At 41.8% G+C, this 23,735-nt stretch overlaps 1 protein-coding gene across 1 annotated transcript; it reads left to right on the top strand.

Moving 5' to 3' along the window:
* The first annotated feature begins 4,236 nt into the window (after positions 1–4,236).
* Positions 4,237–22,164, top strand: LOC141110411 (phospholipase A2 inhibitor NAI-like). Its single transcript, XM_073601748.1, has 5 exons — positions 4,237–4,388; positions 7,609–7,725; positions 13,686–13,832; positions 16,907–17,047; positions 20,120–22,164. Exons 1-5 carry the CDS (start codon positions 4,337–4,339, stop codon positions 20,362–20,364), a joined length of 702 nt encoding a protein of 233 aa, XP_073457849.1. The 5' UTR covers positions 4,237–4,336; the 3' UTR covers positions 20,365–22,164.
* The last annotated feature ends 1,571 nt before the right edge of the window (positions 22,165–23,735 follow it).

Genomic DNA, 23,735 nt, shown 5'->3' with positions numbered 1-23,735 from the left:
CCTTCTCTACTCTGTTAAATTTAATTTTGAAAAAAAATAAATAAATTGCTATGCATACAGTTTAAGAGGTTTAAATTATATATTTCAATATATTGTCTATAAATAAACCTTTTTTTGCACTAGATCTTGTGTTTGTGTCATTAATCCACAGTCCTATAAATAAAAGCCCCCTTTGAGGGGACATGTTAGAGCCTAGGTGGCATAACTTTCTAAATGAAGTCACGTGTAAGGGTTCCTTCACACCTGCGGCAGCCATTGCTGCCCCTCTTGATCGTGATCTGCCTTGGATCGCTTTTCATAGTACAAGGGGTGGCTGCCAGACATCCAGGAGGTGATACTGATGCCTCCTGAATTTTTTTAATTTTTTAAGGATTTTGAAAGGGAATATTGTGCTGCAACCGCAAGCCTAGGGTTTGGATCGAGGTTGCAGAGCAGTATTCCCATTCATTGAATGGGTTGCATTTGGTAATGGCATTGCCTACCAGTTGTGATATGGGGTATAATTGTTGCCTTGCATAAAAGCCTTGGAAGCCTTGGCATGTGTACAACCCCATCTATCCACCATTGCAGCTTAAGAGGGGTGGTTGGGGCACTACATCTCAACTGCCTATTTCCACCACCCCCGTTTGGTAAGTGATGTAAACTTTCTATAAAAAGAGTTAGTTTATTTTTTTCCCTAAAATGGCTTTTAGACCAACATCACTTCTGCCTAGGAGGCCCACATCATAAGACATTTAGATTGTGATTTATGTATTATTTACTTTTATAATATTATTTTACATTACGTTACATTACATTTATTTTATATTACGCAGCGCTTTACAATGTACAGGGGGGACAACACAATTACAGTACAGTTCAATACAAAAGGTACAGGAGGGCGCTGCTCGTAGAGCTTACATTCTAAAGGGAGGGGGTGGTGGTACAAAAGTAATAGCTGCAGAGAATGATTTGATGGGGGTGGCTCGGGGACAGTTCTTAGGTGGATGTGGGATAGGCTTCCCTGAATAAATGAGTTTTCAGGGATCTCTTAAAGGTGGACAGGTTAGGGGCTGATCAGACATAATGGGGCAGGGAGTTCCAGAGGATGGGAGAGGCTCTGGAGAAGTTCTGAAGGCGAGCGTGGGAGGAGGTAACAAGGGAACTAGAGAGCAGGAGGTCCTGGGAGGAGCGGAGGGGACGTTTTTGGGAGATATCTGCAGATGAGGTTGGTGATGTAGATGGGGGCAATGTTGTGAATGGCCTTGTATGTTATGGTTAGCATTTTGAATTTTACATGGTGGGGTAGGGGAAGCCAGTGGAGATTCATTTTATATTTCTGCCATGAATGCCAACATACTGAAGCAGAGCATGATCCCCTCCCTTCGAAAACTGGGCCACAGGGCAGTATTCCAACATAACGACCCCACATACATCTCCAAGATGACCACTGCCTTGCTAAAGAAGCTGAGGGTAAAGGTGATGGACTGGCCAAGCATGTCTCCAGACCTAAACCCTATTGAGCATCTGTGGGACATCCTCAAACGGAAGGTGGAGGAGCGCAAGGTCTCTAACATCCACCAGCTCTGTGATATCGTCATGGAGGAGTGGAAGAGGACTCCAGTGGCAACCTGTGAAGCTCTGGTGACCTCCATGCCCAAGAGGGTTAAGGCAGTGCTGGAAAATAATGGTGGACACACAAAATATTGACACTTTGGGCCCAATTTGGACATTTTCACTTAGGGGTGTACTCACTTTTGTTGCCAGCGGTTTAGACATTAATGGCTGTGTGTTGAGTTATTTTGAGGGGACAGCAAATTTAAACTGTTATACAAGCTATACACTCACTACTTTACATTGTAGCAAAGTGTCATTTCTTCAGTGTTGTCACATGAAAAGATAGAAGAAAAGATTTACAAAAATGTGAGGGGTGTACTCACTTTTGTGAGATACTGTATGTAACTGTGATATTTCTTTAAATAAATAATTCATATAAATAATTAAAGTGTTACTAAACCCAGGACTCTGCAGTCACTATATCTGGTCTCCCACAGTACACAGAACACGGAAATTACTTTAGTAAATATAAACTGCTTAATACCTTTTTCTCATCAGCAGTATATAGCAGTTTTGTGACTTCTATTAGTGTCTGGTTAAAGTATGTAGGAGGAGTTTTCATTCTACTCGGACTGTCCTATGAGGCTGCAGGACCCCTGACCCTCTGTCTGGACAGTGCTGATTGGCCCTGTGCTGATCACCTGCACCCTCCTAGGAAAAATAAAATCTCTAGCAATACACACCAAACTGAGCATGTGCAGAGTGCCTCCCGGGGCTCTGTACTATCCGAAGATGGATTGGGAATTGTGGGAGAAGGGGAGGATCAGAGAAGACAGGATCAAACAGCCTTTTTACACAATGCAGAGGATTAACCCCTTAGGTTCCACAGTAAGTATAACAAGCATGCTTTACTGCATATACAGACTGATTTTACTGTTGTGGGTTTAGTACCACTTTAACTTACACATGTTTTATACAGAGTGTACTGAAGAAGCTGTTTGCCTTCAAGCTGTCTCTCTGTTACTGAAACTCTGTACAGCTATAACAGAGCAGACAGGAAAAGAGGAGGGGATTATAAAAGGTGATTTTTGATAATATTAAATTACAATAAAGCTTGTGTAGCAATTGTAGACACTATATATTTTTTTATTTGCTATATTTTTTTTCTACGAAAGTGGAGCTACCCTTTAAAGTGTTACTAAATGCAGGGGCCTGCATTCACTATATCTGGTCTCCCACAGTACATAGAACATTGAAATTATTTAATAAATATAAACTGCTAAATACCCTTTCTCATCAGCAGTGTATAGCAGTCTTGTGACTTCTATCAGTGTCTGGTTAAAGCTTGTAGGAGGAGTTTTAATTCTCCCTTGATTGTCCTATGAGGCTGCAGGACCCCTGACCCTCTGTCTGGACAGTGCTGATTGGCCCTGTGCTGATCACATGCACTCTCTCAAGAAAAAAAAATAAAAATCTCTAGCAATACACACAAAACTGAGCATGTGCAGAGTGCCCCCAAAGGCTCTGTTCTGTTCAGGAGATGGACTGGGGACTGTGGAAGAAGGGGAGGATCAGAGAAGACAGGATCAAATATCCTTTTTACACAATGCATTAACAGGTTCCACAGTGAGTATAACAAGCATGCTTTACTGCATATACAAAATGATTTGACTGTTTTTATAAATGTTTTTATACAAAGTGTACTGAAGAAGCTGTTTGCCTTCAAGCTGTCTCTCTGTTACTGAACCTCTGTACTGCTGGTGTTTCACACATATGGCGTCTTTTCAGCAGAAGGCAACACTCGGATAAGAGGCTTAGAGAACCCCTACAGAAGTAACTGCCTCCTGTTCCTAAATTGATGCATGTAGGCTACAGCAACTTCTTCATAATCCTCGACGCAGGTACAATTGACACATATGGAATTCCCAATAAAAAACGTAGGAAATACATCTCTCCTTGCTATATAGAGCGCTGGTTTATGGACAGCTCTAGAACTAAGGAGAATCCATCACTTACCGTGTGATACATCTCCCAACCAACCACTCCTTTTTATGCTGGTCTACCATATTGTACAGACTTCTTATTCTTCAAGGCTCTGATGAAGAGGGATTGCCTCGAAATGCGTCAGCCCACTTTTTAACACTTGCCCCTGTATGGGCATGTCCAATTTTATGTGTATATTTTGTAACCTCGTTTTTATGAATACGTAGACATTTTTTATATGCATTTATCTATTTTATATATGAATAAAACTGCATTATCTTGATCCAAGCGTCAGATTACGCGCCTTCCATCTCTCCTTCTTTTTCCACTTGGCCCTGATTTCGAGAGACTGTCCCTGATTTGGAGGAATGTCCCTCTGACCCTCTTTCCACCTCATTTGTCCCTCATTTTGGTCTGATCTATATACAGGTAGTTGTATATAAAATGCACTTTTTATCTATCAAAAAGTGTTTCCCAGTGCTGAACCTTTCATCCAATTTCTAAATTGCTACATTTGTAAATTCCAAAAGTCAAAATAAAGGAATAGTAGAGGGTAAAAAAAGCACTTGTGGGTTTAACTAATTAGGTTTTTTTTGTAGAATTCTCCGTTAAAGGGGCATGGCAAAGAGTGTGTCCTATGCCTGTATACTTTTGCTGATAGGGTGTCCCTCATTCCCATCTCAAAAAGTTGGGAGGTATGCATGACTATTGGCCGGCTATTACAGCCCCTCCTATCATTTGTGCATTACTTTGAAGACTTGGCTGGATATCCCACATTAGGCTGACTCATTCAAGTATTCAACACTTGTACCTCATCATGAGCTCGCTCCTGGGATTTCTATGTGTGCTCTCAGCTTTCACAGCAACTGGTGAGTCCGTTCTCTTCAGATTTATATGCTGTCTCATATATATCTACAGCAGCCTTTCTCAACCTTTTCAGAGCAGAAGAACCATTTATATATCTTTTTGGTCTTGGAGAACCCCTGCTAAAAAATACTATATCTACAACTCATGATACATTAGTGTGATGCTCAGTGGGAAGAATGCTCCTTACACTTGTGGTCATTGGGAAGGATTACCCCCTTACAGATAGCTAAAAAGATCAATGGTGTCAGTGGGAACTTATCAAAGAGAGATAGAAATTGCTCAAGGAACCTCTAGCAACCTCTGGATGAAACCTAGTGTTCCACAGAACCCTGGTTGAGAAACCCTGCCCTAAAGTAAAAGCAAGCTATATTTTATAAATGTCTAGTTAGATGTCTAGAAGGAAGACCTGGATGAACCCTAGTGTTCCACAGAACCCTGGTTGAGAAACCCTGCCCTAAAGTAAGAGCAAGCTATATTTTATAAATGTGTAGATGTCTAGAAGGAAGACCTGGATAAACTCTAGTGTTCCACAGAACCTTGGTTGAGAAACCCTGCCCTAAAGTAAAAGCAAGCTATATTTTATAAATGTCTAGTCAGATGTATAGAAGGAAGACCTGGATGAACCCTAGTGTTCCACAGAACCCTGGTTGAGAAACCCTGCTCTAAAGTAAGAGCAAGCTATATTTTATAAATGTCTAGTCAGATGTCTAGAAGGAAGACCTGTCAACTGCTGTCGTAGAGTGTATAGGCTCTGTTCACTAATTTGTAGTGATCACTATTTATCAGCTAAGTTTTTGGCATCAGGTAAATCATACCACCCAAAGCTATTCGTTGTACAAGGATGCTGAAGCAATAGGAGTAAATGTTACCATCAAACACAAACATTATTCTTTTGTAGCACACTTGCCTGAAAATAAGAATTGTTCAACCACCCGTTGTATTTGCAGGGGCTTTAAATGTCTTCAGTATGTTTGGGATCTGCGGGGAGCTGTTGGCCTACAGCCAGCCTAGATGTTCCTTCTTGCTTCAGGGTGTGTCTAGGCTCAGTTTGTTTACTGCTTCTTGCAAACTGAGCACGTTCTAGGAGTCTGTGTTAGGGTTCTTTCATACAAATGTTCCGATCGGGTCCACCTGTCAGTTTTGGAGGCGGACCCGATCAGAAACCTCCATTCTCCTCTATGGAGCGTATGGTTGCCACCTCATCCCTTTAAACCCGAACACATCCATGTGGGTGTAAACACCTACATCCAATCCGATCCGATATGCTAAAAACAGAGGAATGGGGATCTGTTCCCCTTCCATCCAGTGGATTGGATCGGATTGACAGACAGGTGTGAACGGACAGAGAGCCTGTTTACATCCATCCGCCCATAGAGGAGAGCGGGCCGTGTTTGTGTCTGCTGTGCATAAGTGACGGGAACACGAGCCTGTCATCCGTCTGTTCAGCGTGGATCAGTGGACAGAACCCCTGCTGAGCAAGCGGATCGCAGCCGGACTCAACCCCATGTGAAAGGGGTTAGAGGGGTGACCTTCTAAATTAGGAATATTGATCAGACCAGCCATTTACTAAGGCTCATGTCCTAGGGTAGTTGATAAACAGTTTGGGAAGCATTTAACATGTTCTTGGTCCTATGGGTTTCAGTCTATAGGGATGTGTGCTTTGGGATTACGCATAAGGGGTTGTGTGATGCAGGAGTCTCCTCTCTGTGGATGTGGCTGCATATTTATTTACATTAACCACTTGCCAACCAATGCACACCAATATACGTCGGCACAATGGCAGCGGTGGGCAAAATGACCGTACCTGTACGTCCCCTTTAATTGGTGGGGCAAGTGGTCGCACGCGCATGCCCCCCCCCCCCATACAGCATGACCGTGCCTGTGGGTCCCGTGGACTTGAGGTCCGCCTGTGTCCCGCGATCGTGTCACTGAGCCGCAGAATTGGGAGATGCCTATGTAAACATGGCATTTCCCCGTTCTGCCTAGTGACATCACAGAGATCTACTGTTCCCTGTCATCGGGAGCAGTAATCGCTGTCATGTCAGTGGAAACCCACCCCCCCCACAGTTAGAATCACTCCCTAGGACACCCTTAACCCCTTGATCGCCCCCTAGTGTTTAACCCCTTCACTGCCAGTGTCATTTACACTTTTTGCATTTTTATAGCACTGATCGCTGTATAAATGACAATGGTCCCAAAATTGGGAGTGGTGATCAGTGACGGGGGTTAGAGGGGTGACCTTCTAAATTAGGAATATTGATCAGACCAGCCATTTACTAAGGCTCATGTCCTAGGGTAGTTGATAAACAGTTTGGGAAGCATTTAACATGTTCTTGGTCCTATGGGTTTCAGTCTATAGAGATGTGTGCTTTGGGATTAGGCATAAGGGGTTGTGTGACGTGTCACTCGTAGCCACGCCCCCCCCCCCCCCCACAGTTAGAATTACTCCCTAGGACACACTTAACCCCTTCCTAGCCAGCTAGTGGTTAACCCCTTCACTGCCAGTGTCATTTTTACAGTAATCAGTGCCATTTTATGGCACTGATCGCTGTAAAAATGACAATGGTCCCAAAAATGTGTCAAAAGTGCCCGATATGTCCGCCATATTGTCGCAGTCACGATAAAAATCGCAGATCGCCGCCATTACTGATACATTAAAAAAAATTATAATAATAAAAATGCCATAAATCTTTCCCATATTTTGTAGACGCTATAACTTTTGCGCAAACCAATCAATATACGCTTATTTCGATTTTTTTTTTAGCAAAAATATGTAGAAGAATACGTATCGGCCTAAACTGGGGGCAAAAAAAAAATTTATATATTTTTTGGGGATATTTAATATAGCAAATATTGCTTTTTTTTTTTCAAAATTGTCGCTTTTTTTTTGTTCATAGCGCGAAAAATAAAAACCGCAGAGGTGATCAAACACCACCAAAAGAAAGCTCTATTTGTGGGAAAAAAAGGACGTCAATTTTTTTTTTTTGGGTGCAACATCGCATGACCGCGCAAATGTCAGTTAAAGCGACGCAGTGCCGAGTCGCAAAAAGTGCTCTGGTCAGTAAGGGGGTAAAATCTTCCGGGGCTGAAGGGGTTAAAGGTGCTACAGTATTTGAAGTAAAACAGCGGTCAGCTTGGGAAGGGGGTGGGTGGGGGGCTAGTGGTTCAGCTTAAATCCGTTCCTCATTCCTGTAACGTTTTTTCGTTTTTTTTCATTTGCAGGTTATTCCCTCACATGTAAACAATGCCTGGGTCAAGATCCTTCATCCTGCGTTGGTACAACTGAGACATGCCCCGCTGACCATGCGTGTGGAGCCGTCCGCTCAGTAACCAAAATTAGTAGGTTATATGGGATGCAACTATTTAGATTGCTTTACAATTTCCAATAAATGAGGCAAAAATTATTAAAAGAAGGTTGAAATCAAAATCAAAGTGGTTGTAAACCTCCAGACATGCAATATGAACAAAGCATATCCCTCTATAGTGTGTGCTTGCCTCAATCCAGTGTGATTTCTCTCTGCCGCCTCGCCACTTCTGACAAGTTGGTGTCAGGAAGACACCAAGAGGTAAAAGTTGACGGGGAGGGACCTCCAGCACACATCCTGTGATTGACAGCCTCAGCTCTGTTCCTGTGTGCTCCTCCTCACTGAGCTCTGCAGAGTGTAATTTCAGCTCCCAACCCCCTGCTTTCTGAAAGCTCAGACAAGTTGTATAAACTCTTTTGAACAGCTGTAGAGAGGTAAATGTCAGTAAATTTCAAGCCAACGATTTGTTTTCTGTAACCCTAATGGGGAAGAGAAGGGTTAGAACCCAACTTCTCCTTTTGCCCTGTTGGCCATCGTTGTCACCTGAATCGAAAGGGACGGGAAAGTGAACATTTTATGGCTGTAAAGATCCGAGTGGAATTTTTTGAAGGGTTGCATTGACTTTTAACCACTTGTTTACAAGTTAAAAACATTTTTTTTTTGCTAGAAAATTATTTAGAACACATTATACATTTTTTTCTAACACCATAGAGAATAAAATGGCGGTCGTTGCAATACTTTCTGTCACACCGTATTTGCGTAGCGGTCTTACAAGCGCACTTTTTTTGGGAAAAAATACACTTTTTGAATTAAAAAAATAAGACAACAGTAAAGTTAGCCCAATTTTATTTTTATATTGTGAAAGATAATGTTACGCCGAGTAAATTGATACCCAACATGTCACGCTTCAAAATTGCTCCCGCTCGTGGGATGGCGACAAACTTTTATCCTTAAAAATCTCCATAGGCGACGTTTAAAAAATTCTACAGGTTGCATGTTTTGCGTTACAGAGGAGGTCTAGGGCTAGAATTATTGCTCTTGCTCTACTGGTCGCGGCGATACATCACATGTGTGATTTGAACACCGTTTTCATATGCGGGCGCTACTCATGTATGTGTTCGCTTCTGCATGCGAGCTCGGCGGAACGAGGCGCGTTAAAAAAAAAAGAAAATGTTCTTATTTATTTTACCTTTTATTTTTTATTTTTACACTGTTCTTTAAAAAAAAAATTGTGTCACTTTTATTCCTATTACAAGGAAAACATCCCTTTGACAGGTCCTCTTAAATAAAAAATCTGGGGTCAAAAAGACCTCACATCTCATATTTACACTAAAATGCAATAAAAAAAAACTAAGAAAATTGGCATTTAAAAAAATCCTAAAAAAAAATGGCCCTTTAAGAGTTAAGGGCGGAAGTGACGTTTCGACGTCGCTTCCGCCCTGCAATGATATGGAGACAGGTGGGGGGCCATCTTCCATGTCACACAGGGGAGAACCTCTGTTCGCCTCCGCCGCTGTTGACAGCTCCGGTAAGCTGCGGAGGGCACCGGAGCGTGGCGGGAGGGGGGGGGCCCTCTCCCGACGCCGATTAAAAGTGATCTTGCGGTGAATCCGCCGCAAAGACCACTTTTAACTTGAAGCGGACCGCCCGCCGAAGAAGAGGATACCGGGGTTATGGCAGCTAGCTACCAACGTATAACCAAATTACCAACGTATAACGACGGTGGGCAGTCCGGAAGAGGTTGACCACTTTCCGTCCAGCGATGTACCCGTACGTCGCTGGATTTTCGGTGGTTATACCGGGGTGTTGCCTACAGCCGCACCATCACCCCGGTATTGTGTTTTACAACCGGTGGTTGGCTCACTTGTAATAGCAATCAGAGCAGCTGACTAGCTAATATAATTGCTATTACAGCAGCGGGAGAGGACGTCCCACCGGAAGACCCAAGCGACCAGCCAGCGCGTCCACCGGCTGCCCGGACAACCAAGCGAAGCCGGGATCGGCTTTAGTGGGCTGTCCGTAATAGTAAACCAGAAGCTTTGATATGACATCACTTCCAGTTTACAATCGGCGCCATTTTTAAAAAAAAATCTAAAGCACTCAAAAATGCTGATCTTGGTGTTTTGAATGCTTTTAAGAACAGAGGGGTTTTGGGTCCTATAGACCCCCAGATCTCTCCATAAAGAGTACCTTTCACGTACCTATTGCTGTCACAGGGATGTTTACATTCCTTGTGACAGCAATAAAAGTGGTTAAAAAAATATTTTTAAAGCAAAAGTGTAAAGGTAAAAAAATAAAAGAAGTTTATTGCGTGCAAAGGAGAAAGCGCATGCGTCAATCCCGCGCGCGCGCCAAACAGCGATGAGGTATCGCCGCGTACGTCAGATCATGGGTAGTAAATCTAGCACCAGACTTCCTCTGTAAATCTTAATTGGTAACCTGTAAAGGCTGGTAAATAATCTCTATGGATAGTAAAGTTTATGGTGTTTGTCGCCGTTTTTACAATTTTAACGTGTGAAGAGTTTGTTATCTATTTACTCAGCTTAAAGAGGAACTGCAGTCTGCTCACATACAGTAATGTGTAATAAGAACATCTTTGCCATTCTGAAGCTTCCGTCCAACCACTTTGCATATTATTTTATATATACTGTGATTCTGCACTTGCCAAATATGCTGCAGAAATCTCCCTCCACTGAGTTTGGCTGCATCCATTTTAACTCTGGGCAGCTGAAGCTGCTGCCTGTTCACTTCCTGGATTTACACAGACACAGAGAGGCACACCTCCAGCTCTGCCCGGCAGCTCTCATTGGCCCTCTTATGGCTCACCCCCCCCCCCTTCCTGGCAAACTCTCACAAGAGTGAGAGAGAGAGCTGTGCATGATGTCATAAGCCTAGGTCAGGGACGTGCAGTCAGGGGAGGCAGGTGACCATACCTCCCAACTGTCCCTGATTTGGAAGGACTGGCCCTGATTTCGAAGTCCCTCTGTCCCTCATTCCTCCTCATTTGTCCCTCATTTTGCTCTGATCTATATAGATGTATATAAAATGCACTTTTTATCTATCAAAAAGTGTTTTACAGCACTAAACCTTTCATCTGATTCCTAAATTGCTGCATTTGTAAATTCCAAAAGCCAATATAAAGGAATAGTAGTGGTAAAAAAAGCACTTGTGGGATTACCCAATCTTGTTTTTTTTTTTTGTACAATTCTCCTTTAAAGGGGCGTGGCAAGGGGTGTGTGTCCTATGCCTGCATACTTTTGCCGATTAGGCGTCCCTCATTCCCATCTCAAATAGTTGGGAGGTATGATGAATTATCTATTAAAAAGCCTTTTACAGAGCTAAACCTTTAATCCATATTCTAAATTGCTGCATTTGTAAATTCCAGAAGCCAATATAAATGAACAGTAGTGGAAAAAAAAACAAAAAAAACGCACCTGTGGGTTTAGCCAGTCTTTTTTTTTTGTATAATTCTCCTTTAAAGGGGGCGTGTCCTATGCCTGTATATTTTTGCTAATAGGTGTCCCTCATTCCCATCTCAGAAAGTTGGGAGGTGTGGGTGAGGCAGAGCCTCACCTGCCATGAACATATTAAAAAAAAGGGTTTTTTTGAGGGTTGTAGCTCAGCGACCTGGGGTCACAGAGACCCGAAATTTGGGGGGTAGGTAGCTGAAGTCCTACCCCACCACTGATCTCCTGTCATCTATGGCTCCCGGAGATATGGGGCTCCTTGCACAGCCTGTCAGAAACTACATACATACAGTTTAATTGCAAGCTGGCACACTCTGTTTGCAGCAGACTGAGAGGCTGAGCTCACAGTGCCTCTCACTTCTTGTCAGAGGCACTGAGCTCAATGGACAGCTTGGAGCCTTGGACCAATGGTAAAGTACTATTGGTCCCAGCTGTCCAATAAAAATGCTGCAGTGGAGGCACGCCTCATACTGCAGTGTCATAGAAGGGGGAATGTGCCTAAAAGACAAATATTCCCTTCCAGCCCAGCCCTCTTAACTAGAAGAAAAAAACATGTGTTTATGGGTATAAGATTTACCAACAATCCCGTGTTTTTCTCACACAGTTAAGAGGGAAAATGAGAATCTTCTGATGAAAGGTACTGTTTTAATCAAGCTAAATTATATATTATTATGCTATATGTTATAACATAATTAATTATCTATCTATTTACTGTGAAATTACTGTTTTGAAGTTATAAACTTCGGTCATTTTGTCCATTAAGCCACCTGCTTGAGTACAGATTTTGAAAATATAGTAAATTACCTTAAAAAAACAATATATAATAATTATTTGTATATTACTTACTTATGGTAATTAACCCCTCGCCACCCAGGCCGATTCTGATACTTCTCTTCTACGTGTAAAAAATCATCATTTTTTTGCTAGGAAATTAGTCAGAAGCCCCAAACATTATATATATTGTTTTAGCGGACACCCTAGGGAATAAAATAGTGGTAGTTGCAACTTTTTATGTCACACGGTATTTGCTCAGCAATTTTTCATAACGCGTTTTTTTTTTTTTTGGAAAGAAACTGTTTCATGAAAAAAACACAAAACAAAAAAAACAACACTAATGTTAGCCCAATTTTTTTCTGTATAATGTGAAAGATGATGTTATGCTGAGTAAATAGATACCTAACATGTCATGTTTTAAAATTGCGCACACTTGTGGAATGGCGCCAAACTTCAGTACTTAAAAATCTCCATAGGCGACGCTTTAAACATTTTTACAGGTTACCTGTTTAGAGTTACAGAGGAGGTCTAGTGCTAGAATTATTGGTCTCGCTCTAACGATCGCGCATAGCTCCCAACTGTCCCTGATTTGGAACAAAGTCCCTCTGTCCCTCATTCCTCCTCATTTGTCCCTCATTTTGGTCTGATCTATATAGATGTATATAAAATGCACTTTTTATCTGTCAAAAAGTGTTTTCCAGCCCTAAACCTTTCATCTGATTTCTAAATTGCTGCATTTGTAAATTCCAAAAGCCAATATAAAGGAATAGTAGTGGTAAAAGAAGCACTTGAGGGTTTAACCAATCTTGTTTTTTGTACAATTCTCCTTTAAGGGGGCGTGGCAGGGGTGTGTCCTGTGCCTGCATACTTTTGCTGATAGGTGTCCCTCATTCCCATCTCAAAAAGTTGGGAAGTATGATCACGGCGTATGTAACCTGTGTGTATTTAGCTCTGATACTAGCCAGTGCCTCACCAGCCACTGAGCTCACCGCACGTCCCTGGCCTAGGCTAATGACCAGACAAGGAACGGGAAGTGGGCTGTATAAGGTATTTACTGGCAGAAAAAAAAATGCTTTACTATCCAAAGTTAAAGGGCGGAAGATTTAATAGATGGAAAGTTAAAAAATGACGCTTTAACGTCATCTTTTATATCTTACAAAAACATTGGGTTATGTATTGTGATTTTTGTTTGCATTAACATTTTAAAAAAGTGTAAGTTTTCCCCAAAAATTGCGTTTGAAAAACCACTGCGCAAATACCGTGTGATATAAAAAAAAAATTGCCACACCCACCGATTTATTCTCTAGTGTCTCTGCTTTAAAAAAAAATATATATACAGTGGAACCTCGGATTACAAGCATAATCCGTTCCAGGAGTATGCTCGTAATCCAAAGTACTCGCATATCAAAGTGAGTTTTCCCATTGAAGTTAAAATGGAAATGAAAAAAATTTGTTCCGCATTGACTGTAATGGATTGCAATACCGCATGCGGCCAGAGGCGGGGGGGGGGGCGCCGGAGAGCACTAGCAATCCGAGGTTCTACTGTATAATGTTTGGGGGTTCTAAGTAATATTCTAGCAAAAAATACAGAGGCCCGGACTGGAGGCGGTTGATTTTCCTCTCACTTCTTATTGTGTCTCTGGGAAAGGAAGTGAAGGAAAATTCCCCTAAAATTAAGGTTTGCTTTTTGATGTACTTTAAAGAAAAAAGTTATGGATGTACTCCTTCAAATTTGGTCTTAATATTCTCATAGATGAAAGTGAAATGGACTTATATTTCATCTCCTGCGTGGCTTTAAAGGAGTGTAACAGCCCTGGAAGTATCAGCGCCCCCGGTAGAAAAATACGGAGAGGAACCAGCTGTTGTTACACCAGCAACTGCGTCCCACCCGCACCTCAGTGTAAGTTTCCGACATGGATCCAAATACTGCCATTGTTTTACCATTATTAAATATGTATGTGTGGATTTGTTTCCTTAAAAAAAATTATTTCACAGCAAAACTCCAGTTCTACTCTACAGTATTTGCAGAAATACATCAAAGGAAGTAAACCAGTGTGTGGAGAGATCCGATGAGGAAGGCACAAAGTTGGGAGAACTAGTGAAGAAAGTCCAGCAGTGTGCGGAGGATGCTGAACTTTCTTCACTAGTTTTCCCAACTTCCCTTCCTCATCGGATCTCTCCACACACTGGTTACTCCCTGGGGGCGATTGTCCTGGATCCAGTCCCTGATCTAGGATGATGGGAGATATCTGGTCTCCGTCCCTTTTGAGACACATCTGTTCAGCCATCTATCATCTTGAGGATAGCCGGGCGTCCATGTTTGAGCCATCAGAGGGTTCCAGTGTCCAATTTTATCGGTTGTATACACAACACAAGCCCGTTTGACCCACAGAACATATGCTCTTGTGGGAACAAACGTTCTGGTAAGCCTCCCAATTTTCGGTGGGGGTACTTCTCACTCCAGTCACATACTTTGCTCACTGTTGTGATCTTCACATGAAATTATGAACACATTTTTATCGCATATGGAATTTTGAATCACACTTTGAACAATTTTTTGGACAGTCATCACTAGTGCTCAATTTTCTTTATATATGTTTCTTCCAATCTTCAGTGGTGATTATTTGGGTTCAGTACCCTTCATTTGATATCTGTGTTATATCTCGTTTTTTTCACTAGCGCTACACTTTTTGTATTTCTAACACCCACGCAACAACCCACTTGCAAACAGTCATGACTAAGGTACCACAGATGTAATCGTAAAACCTTGAACCACTAACTGCTACCCAACCCACATCCTTTTACCCCCAACTAGAAATTACCCAGAAAACCATGACACAAATGTTGGAGTAAAATTGGCCGTCTCGGCCCCTTTATCAAAACAATAACAAAAAAACATAACAAACATTCCTTAAAACAGGAAAACCAAAATAATAATACAATCACCAGAAAATAAAGGTTGCCGAACCTTGGAGGCCCCAAGTATCAAGTATACACTTCGTAACTGCGTAAGGACTTGCACGTTCCCTTAGCCGCACCACACCGGCTCACATTCAGCAGATACCACATTTTTTAATTACCAGTTAATCCACCATAACTGGCATTCCACCAGGGACTCCATACCTTAGGTCCCTAATATGATAAGCACACGGTTCGTTTAAAAATGCCTCCAAAGACCCCAACCGCAATAGCATGAAACAACAGACATAAGACGAACCACTCGGATGCAGGGCAGGCGGGCAAAACTCCAGTTTTCTTCTACAGCATTTGCAGAAAATACATCAAAAGACCTCAGATACTGTATCTCTACCAAAGCGCTTGCATGTTTTCATGTGAACATTAATCTACTGTTTTTGATTGCGGGCAATGGCGTAGTTTGGCCGCAGTTTTGTTTGGTGTAATAGTAGGTCATAGTAGGTAATAGTAGGTCTATGACCAACATGTCTTTTCATCGCATCAACTGAATACCAAAATGGTTGGTCTGGGGTGCAGAGGAAGCTGAGCTGCTCATAGAACTTTTTTCGTGGAGCCTCCATGGCCTCCTAATATGATAAGCACACAGTTTGTTTAAAAATGCCTCCAAAGACCCCAACCGCTATAGCATGAGACAACAGACATAAGACGAACCACTCCGATGCAGGGCAGGCGGGCAGGAACGTTCTTCCCCCACGTTTCTTCACTGGATGCCGAGAATTCTTCACGTCCCCCCCCCAAAGACTCCCCATGAAGCCCCTCCCAGATTGCTGGCAACACCAATCCCATAAAAGTCCATTAAACTGCTAGAAAATGTTTAACCCTGTCACCTCCTGATTCCCCTGTGTCCCATGTCAAGTTAGCCCTACGCTAATTTTTTATTTATTTTTTTGCTTCGGGCTGTACTTTAGCTAGCCATCGTAGCTATACCTAGCTCCTTAGAAGCCAACTATGGTAGAAGGCTCCAGTGAATAGTCACCTTGCGGTTCCTAAAGTTAATTCTAAGGTCCCGCTATATGGCTGGGCTGCAACCACCCAAAGTAATTTCTGTATGTTCCTCCAGCAGCATCTGAACATAATGGGCACCTTATGTAGAGATGTTAGCCAACATGACAGGCAGGAGAGACAATCCGGTTCTATCATGGTGCATTCTTTTAGCACTACTGATGGGCTTAGTAGTCTTTACTACAGCTGTCTTTGGCAGGAAGCCAGTAGATACTATCAAGGAAAACTATTTTGGATGTCATCCTGAGCGCTGACCATCCCTTTCCTTATTCCGGGGGAGCAATATGTCTCTCCCTTGCTGCCCTCTGACTAGAATTTCTGGCTAACAAGGGAGCTATTCTATTGAGGTAAGTGAATACCTCTTTTGGTGTGTCGCCAGCAGAAGACTTGCTGAAGTAACATCAGTTACACCACATTTTGCTTGCAGTTCAGTTATATGCACGTGTCCCTTGAGCGGGTGAGTGGTACTTTGGCACCATTTATTACACATGTAAAAATGTTACTGACAGTTACCTATATAGCCACTCTAGCAGTCCCTGAAAAGCAGGTAAGGCTTAGAACCTATGTCAGATTTTTTTTTTTCCGTCTTTGTCTTATTTGAAGGTATATATCCTCTCTATTTGTCTTGGAAACCATTGTCAAATTGTGAGGGAATCCAAAATTTTACAGGTGTCACTAGAACAGGAACAGAGGGCAAATCTTCCACCAGTTCTGGTAACAACTGTCTAAGAAAGGACCTCCCTTCACTTCGGGGAGATGTCTTTTCACTTCCTGTTTGGTCTCTAGGGAAAGGAAGTGCAAGGAAAGATCCCAGATGGGTAGACTAGATAAGAATAAACAGCTGGCTGAGGTGCTCCCCATTCCCTACTCTATCCAACAATAAGAAACACATTGACTTTATTTTCAAAAATATTCATGAACACTCTATGTAGGTGCCTTTGCTGTAAAATGATTGGGTGTATGCCAGTCTAAGGTAATTTCATGCTGTTTCCAAAGTACCAGCAGATGACAAAGAAGCCAATGGGTTGTTCTGTGGCACATGTTTGACAGAAACTTCAACCGACTGCTCTCCGGACGGGATAATGGAATGTACCGGAAAGGAAGACATGTGCCTCTTCCAAACTACCCTTACCACAGGTAAAAAGAACACCGATATATTGACTTTATCTCTTTGACTTAGATGAACATCAGCAACATGCAATTCCTGAGGGTCCTAGTAAGGAACATATACTTTATGCACCACAAGAAACTCACTACTCCCAATAGTGACACAGAGGGTTCTAAAAAAAAAGCATAATAGGAGTAATGGCATAAAAATCTGAACCTTTTTGGGAATTCGCTTGTGGGGTAGGTAGTAATAATGATACTGAAGTTAGAGATGCGGAAACTAATGTATTGAAGAACTTGCAAAACAGTTCGGGGAGAACACCCGTTAGGGAACTCAGTTCAGTGGGGAGTAGCAGTGGTAGGCCCAAGCTGAAACAGTGCCTGGCGAGGTGGATTGCAGCGTGGCTGGTCCAACCCAAGCGGGAGCTTGCAGAAGTGTAGACGTAGGCCCTACACTTTCCCTACTCCTCCGGAACATCTCATTATTGCTAGTGCTTTCCCTAACAGAGGGGGTACCTCTTCCTACCAATGTGTACCAAAATTTGGGGACAGGCACTTAAAAAGACTCTGCTTGACCCAAGATGGCCACCAGAGTCACCTGGATCCAGCATAGCCAACCGGAATGCTGCTCCAGAGGGCCGAGGAAACCATAGAGAAACCAAGTTTCTCATGATATCCTTCCCAGCTGCAGTACCACTTTGGTCGAGCACCACCTACAGTGGAGAAAGCAGATTGCACCTACCTACAAGCTCATTCACAGTATCTTGTCACCCATGAAATTTTTTTAGAAGCTATCACATTTCTAGGAACAGGTAAAGACATTGTGACAAGAGGCAATTAAAATAGATGTAAAGATAAAGAAACTGGCCTATATGTAAAGCACCATAGATATATACCTAATTTAATGGTTCCTTCAGTCCTTCACGCCTGTAGTTTTTGATTTTTTTCTCCTCATGGCCCTTATAAGATGTTTGGGCAAAGGCATTTTAGTAAGCACTGATGATCACCCATTCAATGTATTTATGATCTAGCTCCATTTGCCTGCATTGCCTGAAGAAGCAAAGCTTTCTGAGAAACATGTTGGGAAATTAACCTTCACCATTATTATTCAGACACCTTTTTTGTTATGCTATTGCAAGTGATAGTTTATGACCAGTCAAGGTCATGGTGAATCCACATGGTTGGAGTATAATACATATTGTATGGATTGGGCAATTCAATCTTTATTTATTGGTTCCTTCAGTCAACTTAAATTTCCAAACCACTCCTGGAGTTTTTGATTTTATTTTTCATTATGGTTCCTACAAGACATTTTAGGCCTAGGAATTTTAGCATGAATTGGTGATCACCCATTCAGTATGCTTATGATCTCATTCCATCCATGTACTGTACCTCCTGAAGAAGCAAAGCTTTCTGAGAAACATGTTGGGAGATTAACCTTCACCATTATTATTCAGACACCTTTTTTGTTATGCTATTGCAAGTGATAGTTTATGACCAGTCAAGGTCATGGTGAATCCACATGGTTGGAGTATAATACATATTGTATGGATTGGGCAATTCAATCTTTATTTATTGGTTCCTTCAGTCAACTTAAAATTTCCAAACCACTCCTGGAGTTTTTGATTTTTATTTTTCATTATGGTTCCTACAAGACATTTTAGGCCTAGGAATTTTAGCATGCATTGGTGATCACCCATTCAGTATACTTATGATCTCATCCCATCCATGTACTGTACCTCCTGAAGAAGCAAAGCTTTTTGAGAAACATGTTGGGAAATCAGCCTTCGCCATTATTATTCAGACTCCTTCTTGCTATGCTATTGCAAGTGATGGTTTATGACCAGTTAAGGTCATGGTGAGTGCACATGGTCAGGGTATAATACATATTGTATGGAGCAGGCAACTCGGGCTTTACTTAATGGTTCCTTCACTCAATGTAGAATTTTCACAGCACTCCTAGATTATTCTATGGTGCAAGCAACTAAGTCTTTTAATGTATAATTACAGTTTTAATTGAAAAAATACTTTAACAATTTTAATATGCACTGCGGTAGCCATTTTCTAAAAGGTTTCCAAATGTCTATTGTAGGACTGTTATAGGAATGTTGGTACATTTTCTGTTATCAGTGGCGTCTCCAGCTTTCATATTTAGGGGGGCACATGGGGGGACAGGGACAAAAGTAGGGGGGCAACTATAAAATGCAGATAGATAGATAGATAGATAGATAGATAGATAGATAGATAGATAGATAGATAGATAGATATCCTGGGGCCCTTTACTACGACCCCACAATGGCCCTTTCACATGTTCTGCAGTGAGCTCCCTTCCTACTGTATTGGGTCCCCCAGGGTGGCAGAAAACAAGATATATATGTCACCAGCATACCAAGAAAATATAAGGATCCAAAGCAGTAGGAGAACTATCTGGGTTGCAAAGGTTGTCTTGCCTCCGGGCCCTGGTGTTCTGCCACTGTGGGGTTTCCCAGCCTCCTCTTGCTGTCCTGCCCCTGCTATTGACTGCTCTGGTCTGGCATCTCTTGGAATTTACAGGCTGGTTCTCCTGTCCTAAGGATGGGAGAAATCAGTCTGTTTTTTCAGTAACTGAGAGTCCTGGTGGAGTCCTTCCTGCAACTCGCTCTTCTCCCTGCCAATGAGGATGCAGGGGAAGGAGCAGATCAGGAGGCCGTGGTTGTGTGAGCAGTGTCAGCAAGCAGAGGGAGGGGGGAGGAATCACCCGCAGGAGCTGACTGGGGACTCTCTCCCTCTTAGACATTGATTTTTTGTAAAAAAAAAAAAAAAAAAAAATTTTATTGGGGGGGCACATGGTGGGGCACAGCATAATGTTGGGGGGGGGGGGTCAGGGCCCCCTCTGGCCCCCCCCTAGGGTCGCCATTGTCTGTTATATAAAAAAAATTAATAAATACAACAAAAGATTTACTGGAAATTACGTTGTTCACAGGATTGTCAGTGATGCACCCTTCACTTGTTTCCAGAGCCAACTTAGCAACCAAAATCTACAACAGGGAGGGCAGTGATCTGACTATGATCAATATGTCTCTGCTGTACAAAATAACCCGAGATTATCCCTCCCAATTACAGGATTACTCAACAGCCAGGAGGCTCTTCGAGGGTGCTCCACCAAATCCTATTGCAATCTTGCTAAGCAGTCTGTGAAATCTGTCCAAATGAATGTTGAACTGACCTATAGCTGTACACTGGGGGGAAACCTTACGGCCATCGCTCCAACTGACCAAGACAATGCCGGCAACTCCCACAGTGGTCATCACCCTTCAGCAACTCTTATCAGTATACTGTTGTTGTTTCTTCTTTGCGGTAAATGGTAGGACGTCCATTTGTGTGGTCTGGGTGGATTCTTCTGAGCGTTAAAAGGAATTTCTTAGAAAAATAATTACATATTTTGTTCTCAGTAGGAAAGACAAAATTGATGGGTGGAGGAGACTTCAGATCTTCTTGAGGCTCTAAAGCAGGGGTCTTCAAACGATGGCCCTCCAGTTGTTCAGGAACTACAGTTCCCATCATTAGGTCCCTGCAACCAGAGAGGTATTACACTCATCTCTCTGGTAGCCTTTTTCTACCTTACCTTCTTTCCAGTATTGTAGCCTCCATAAGCCTCTTTTGGGAGTGTCAGATGCCGGGGTCCCCCGTCCCACCCCGGAGTTTTTGTGACAAGTGAGCAAGTCAACAACTCCCACCGTAACTGACTTCCATTTCTGAAGGCTACATGTACACTGAAACTCCCATGGATGTAGCAGCAGAAAAACGCTAAAAACTGCAAAAACGCATGTAAACGCGGTACTGTGTTTAGCCGCGTTTTAACGTTTGGACATTTACACATTTCATTGGCTATTTCATTGAAATAGATAAACGCCCAAGCAGTAACACTAAAAACGTGTTAGGTGCGTTTTTGCCGTGCTTCCCGTTTTTTTCCCCCAAAAAGTTCCTTTCCTAAATGCAATTCTTCTGCATTCAGGAGAGGGAAGTTTAATTGCCCCTGAACTCTGCTGCTCCTAATCTCTAATCAAAGCCTGGGTGTGCATGGACACCTAGGCTTTTTATTGAGTTGAGTTTAGGGGCTTTGTGCCAAAAAAAGCGCCAAAAGCCCCTAAACTCAGGTGTACGGCTCCATTCACACTAATGCGTTTTTTGATGCATTCTGCATTTTGCAGAAATGCATGGGAATTTTTTAACATGGGTTCCTATGGAACATGTTCACATCAATGCATTTTTGTGCCTCTGCGTTTTTGGAAAGGTTCAGGGAAAACTACAGCGTTTATGACGCGTTTTTGATGCGTTTTTTGCGGGGGTTTTTTTATACTGTATACAGTATAAAAAAACTGTAAAAAAAACACCGCAAAACGCGGAAAAAACGCGGCAAAAACGCTGTTCAAAAACGCGGCAAGCACCGCAAAAAACACTGCAGAAACGCTCAAAAGCAACATGCATAGGTGTGAATCAAGCCTACATGAGGCCTAAGGCTGGATTCACACCTATGCATTTTTAGTGATTTTTGCATTTTGCAGATTTGCAGACAGTCCATTTAACATGGTATATGTATGTATATAAAATAATTTTCAATTTTTTTATATATATATATCATATTACTTTTTTTAATATATGACAGTTGAAAATAGTACAGAGAGAGAGAGATTCCCCTGTACGCCATCGTTCACTGGCTGTTGTCACAACAGATTCCAGGCACTTGACCTCCTCTTTTGTATTATGTATATTACAGCACCCAAGACCACAAGCAGAAATAAACAGGAAAACTACACTTTAAGCAATTCAGTGTCTTGAAGGATTTTAGAAGCAAAAATTTGGCATGCAACGTAAAACAAAAACAAACAAAAAAAAGAAAGAAAACACTGGGCTATACATTATATACAGCGTTAGCCCTAAGCAACCTATAAAGAATATTATGTATTGTTACTATGTAAAGTATTTTTTATAAATGTTTAATAAATGTTTTAAAGACAAGATCTCTATAAAAGATGGAAAATAAATCTTGTGTAAACATATGCAAGTTAACATACATGTAAACCACAAATAAATGGCATTTTGTTTGCTCTCTGTGCTTTGCGTCAAAAATTGTGATTTAAAAAAATAAAATGCTTGTGTTTGATGTCCATTTTTTTATTCTTTGTTACATCTCAGTGTGAGAGCTAAGGCCCCATACACACTACACAACTTTTGTTGTCTGATTTTATTTAAATTTACCAAAACCATGTAGAGCAAGAGCCAGCCTGCCTGATTAATGTACACGGGACGCTGAGGCAACCTACTCTGAACAAATTTTTTTGACAGCTTTAAACCGGCGTTTAAAAACGCCCGTTTGCGGCGTTTGCGTCTAGGAGCATTTATTTAAGATAACATCATAGGACCCTCCCAAAGCCCAAAAAACAGTTTTATTTAAATATTTCAGCCATTCTGTGAGACCAGAGTGAGTAGCAGCAGCTGAGAGAGCAGCAGTGTACTTGTATCTACCTCAATTTCGGTGCTTTTACTATGGATCCCATAACGAGCATATGTGAGGAAAAAAATGCAAATTTTTTAATATACTTCATTTTTAAATTGCAATCGATTAGTATATTTTTTTGTTTGTTTTTTTTTTATAAGCTGTATATTTAATTTCATTTTTTTAATTTATTTATTTTGTCTTTTTTATGCAAAATTTAATTGCATTTTTTTTAAATATATTTAATTTTTAAATTGCAATTGATTATTAGAAATTTTTGTTTAATTTTTTTTTAAAGCTGTATGTGTAATTTCATTTTTTTAATTACTTTATTTTGTCTTTTTTATGCAGATTTTAATTGCAATTTTTAAAATATTTTTAATTAACCCTAACCTTAACCCTAACCGGAAACCGTAACCCTAACTTGTTCTTCCAGGGGAAAACCCTAACCCTAACCATAACCCCCTAACCCTAATGGGAAACCCTAACCCTAACTTGTTCTTCAAGGGGAAAACCCTAACCATAACCCCCTAACCCTAATGGGAAACCCTAACTGGAAACCCTAACTTGTTCTTCAAGGGGAAAACCCTAACCCCCTAACCCTAATGGGAAACCCTAACCAGAAACCATAACCCTAAGCCTAACGGGAAAGCATAACGCTTACCATAACCCTAAACTTGTTCTTCAAGGGGTAAACCCTAACCATAACCCCTAAACTTAATGGGAAACCCTAACCCCTAACCCTAACCGAAAACCCTAACCCTAACAGGAAACCCTAACCCTAACTTGTTCTTCAAGGGGAAAACCAAAACCCTAACTATAACCCCCTAACCCTAACCCCTAACCCTGAACGGAAACCCTATCCCTAACTTGTTCTTCAAGGGGAAAACCCTAACCATAACCCCCTAACCCTAATGACAAACCCTAACCCCTAACCCTAACTGGAAACCCTAACCCTAAATGCAAACCCTAACCCTAACTTGTTCTTCAAGGGGAAAACCCTAACCCCCTAACCCTAATGGGAAACCCTAACCGGAAACCCTAACCCTAACGGGAAACTATAGCACTTACCATAACCCTAAACTTGTTCTTCAAGGGGAAAACCCTAACCCTAACCATAACCCCCTAACCCTAATGGGAAACCCTAACCCTAACGGGAAACCATAACACTTACCATAACCCTAAACTTGTTCTTCAAGGGGAAAACCCTAACCATAACCCCCTAACCCTAATGGGAAACCC

The sequence above is a fragment of the Aquarana catesbeiana genome, linkage group LG10, assembly GCF_042186555.1.
Source record: "Aquarana catesbeiana isolate 2022-GZ linkage group LG10, ASM4218655v1, whole genome shotgun sequence".
In the NCBI taxonomy this organism is placed as follows: domain Eukaryota; kingdom Metazoa; phylum Chordata; class Amphibia; order Anura; family Ranidae; genus Aquarana; species Aquarana catesbeiana.
This window is presented reverse-complemented; position numbering and strand designations above follow the sequence as displayed.

Coding starts and splice junctions, on each gene's coding strand:
- LOC141110411 (XM_073601748.1), top strand. CDS start 4,337: ATGAGCTCGCTCCTGGGATTTCTATGTGTGCTCTCAGCTTTCACAGCA. Junction 13,833..16,906: donor CGTCCCACCCGCACCTCAGT/GTAAGTTTCCGA, acceptor CTGTTTCCAAAG/TACCAGCAGATGACAAAGAA. Junction 17,048..20,119: donor CCAAACTACCCTTACCACAG/GTAAAAAGAACA, acceptor TCCCAATTACAG/GATTACTCAACAGCCAGGAG.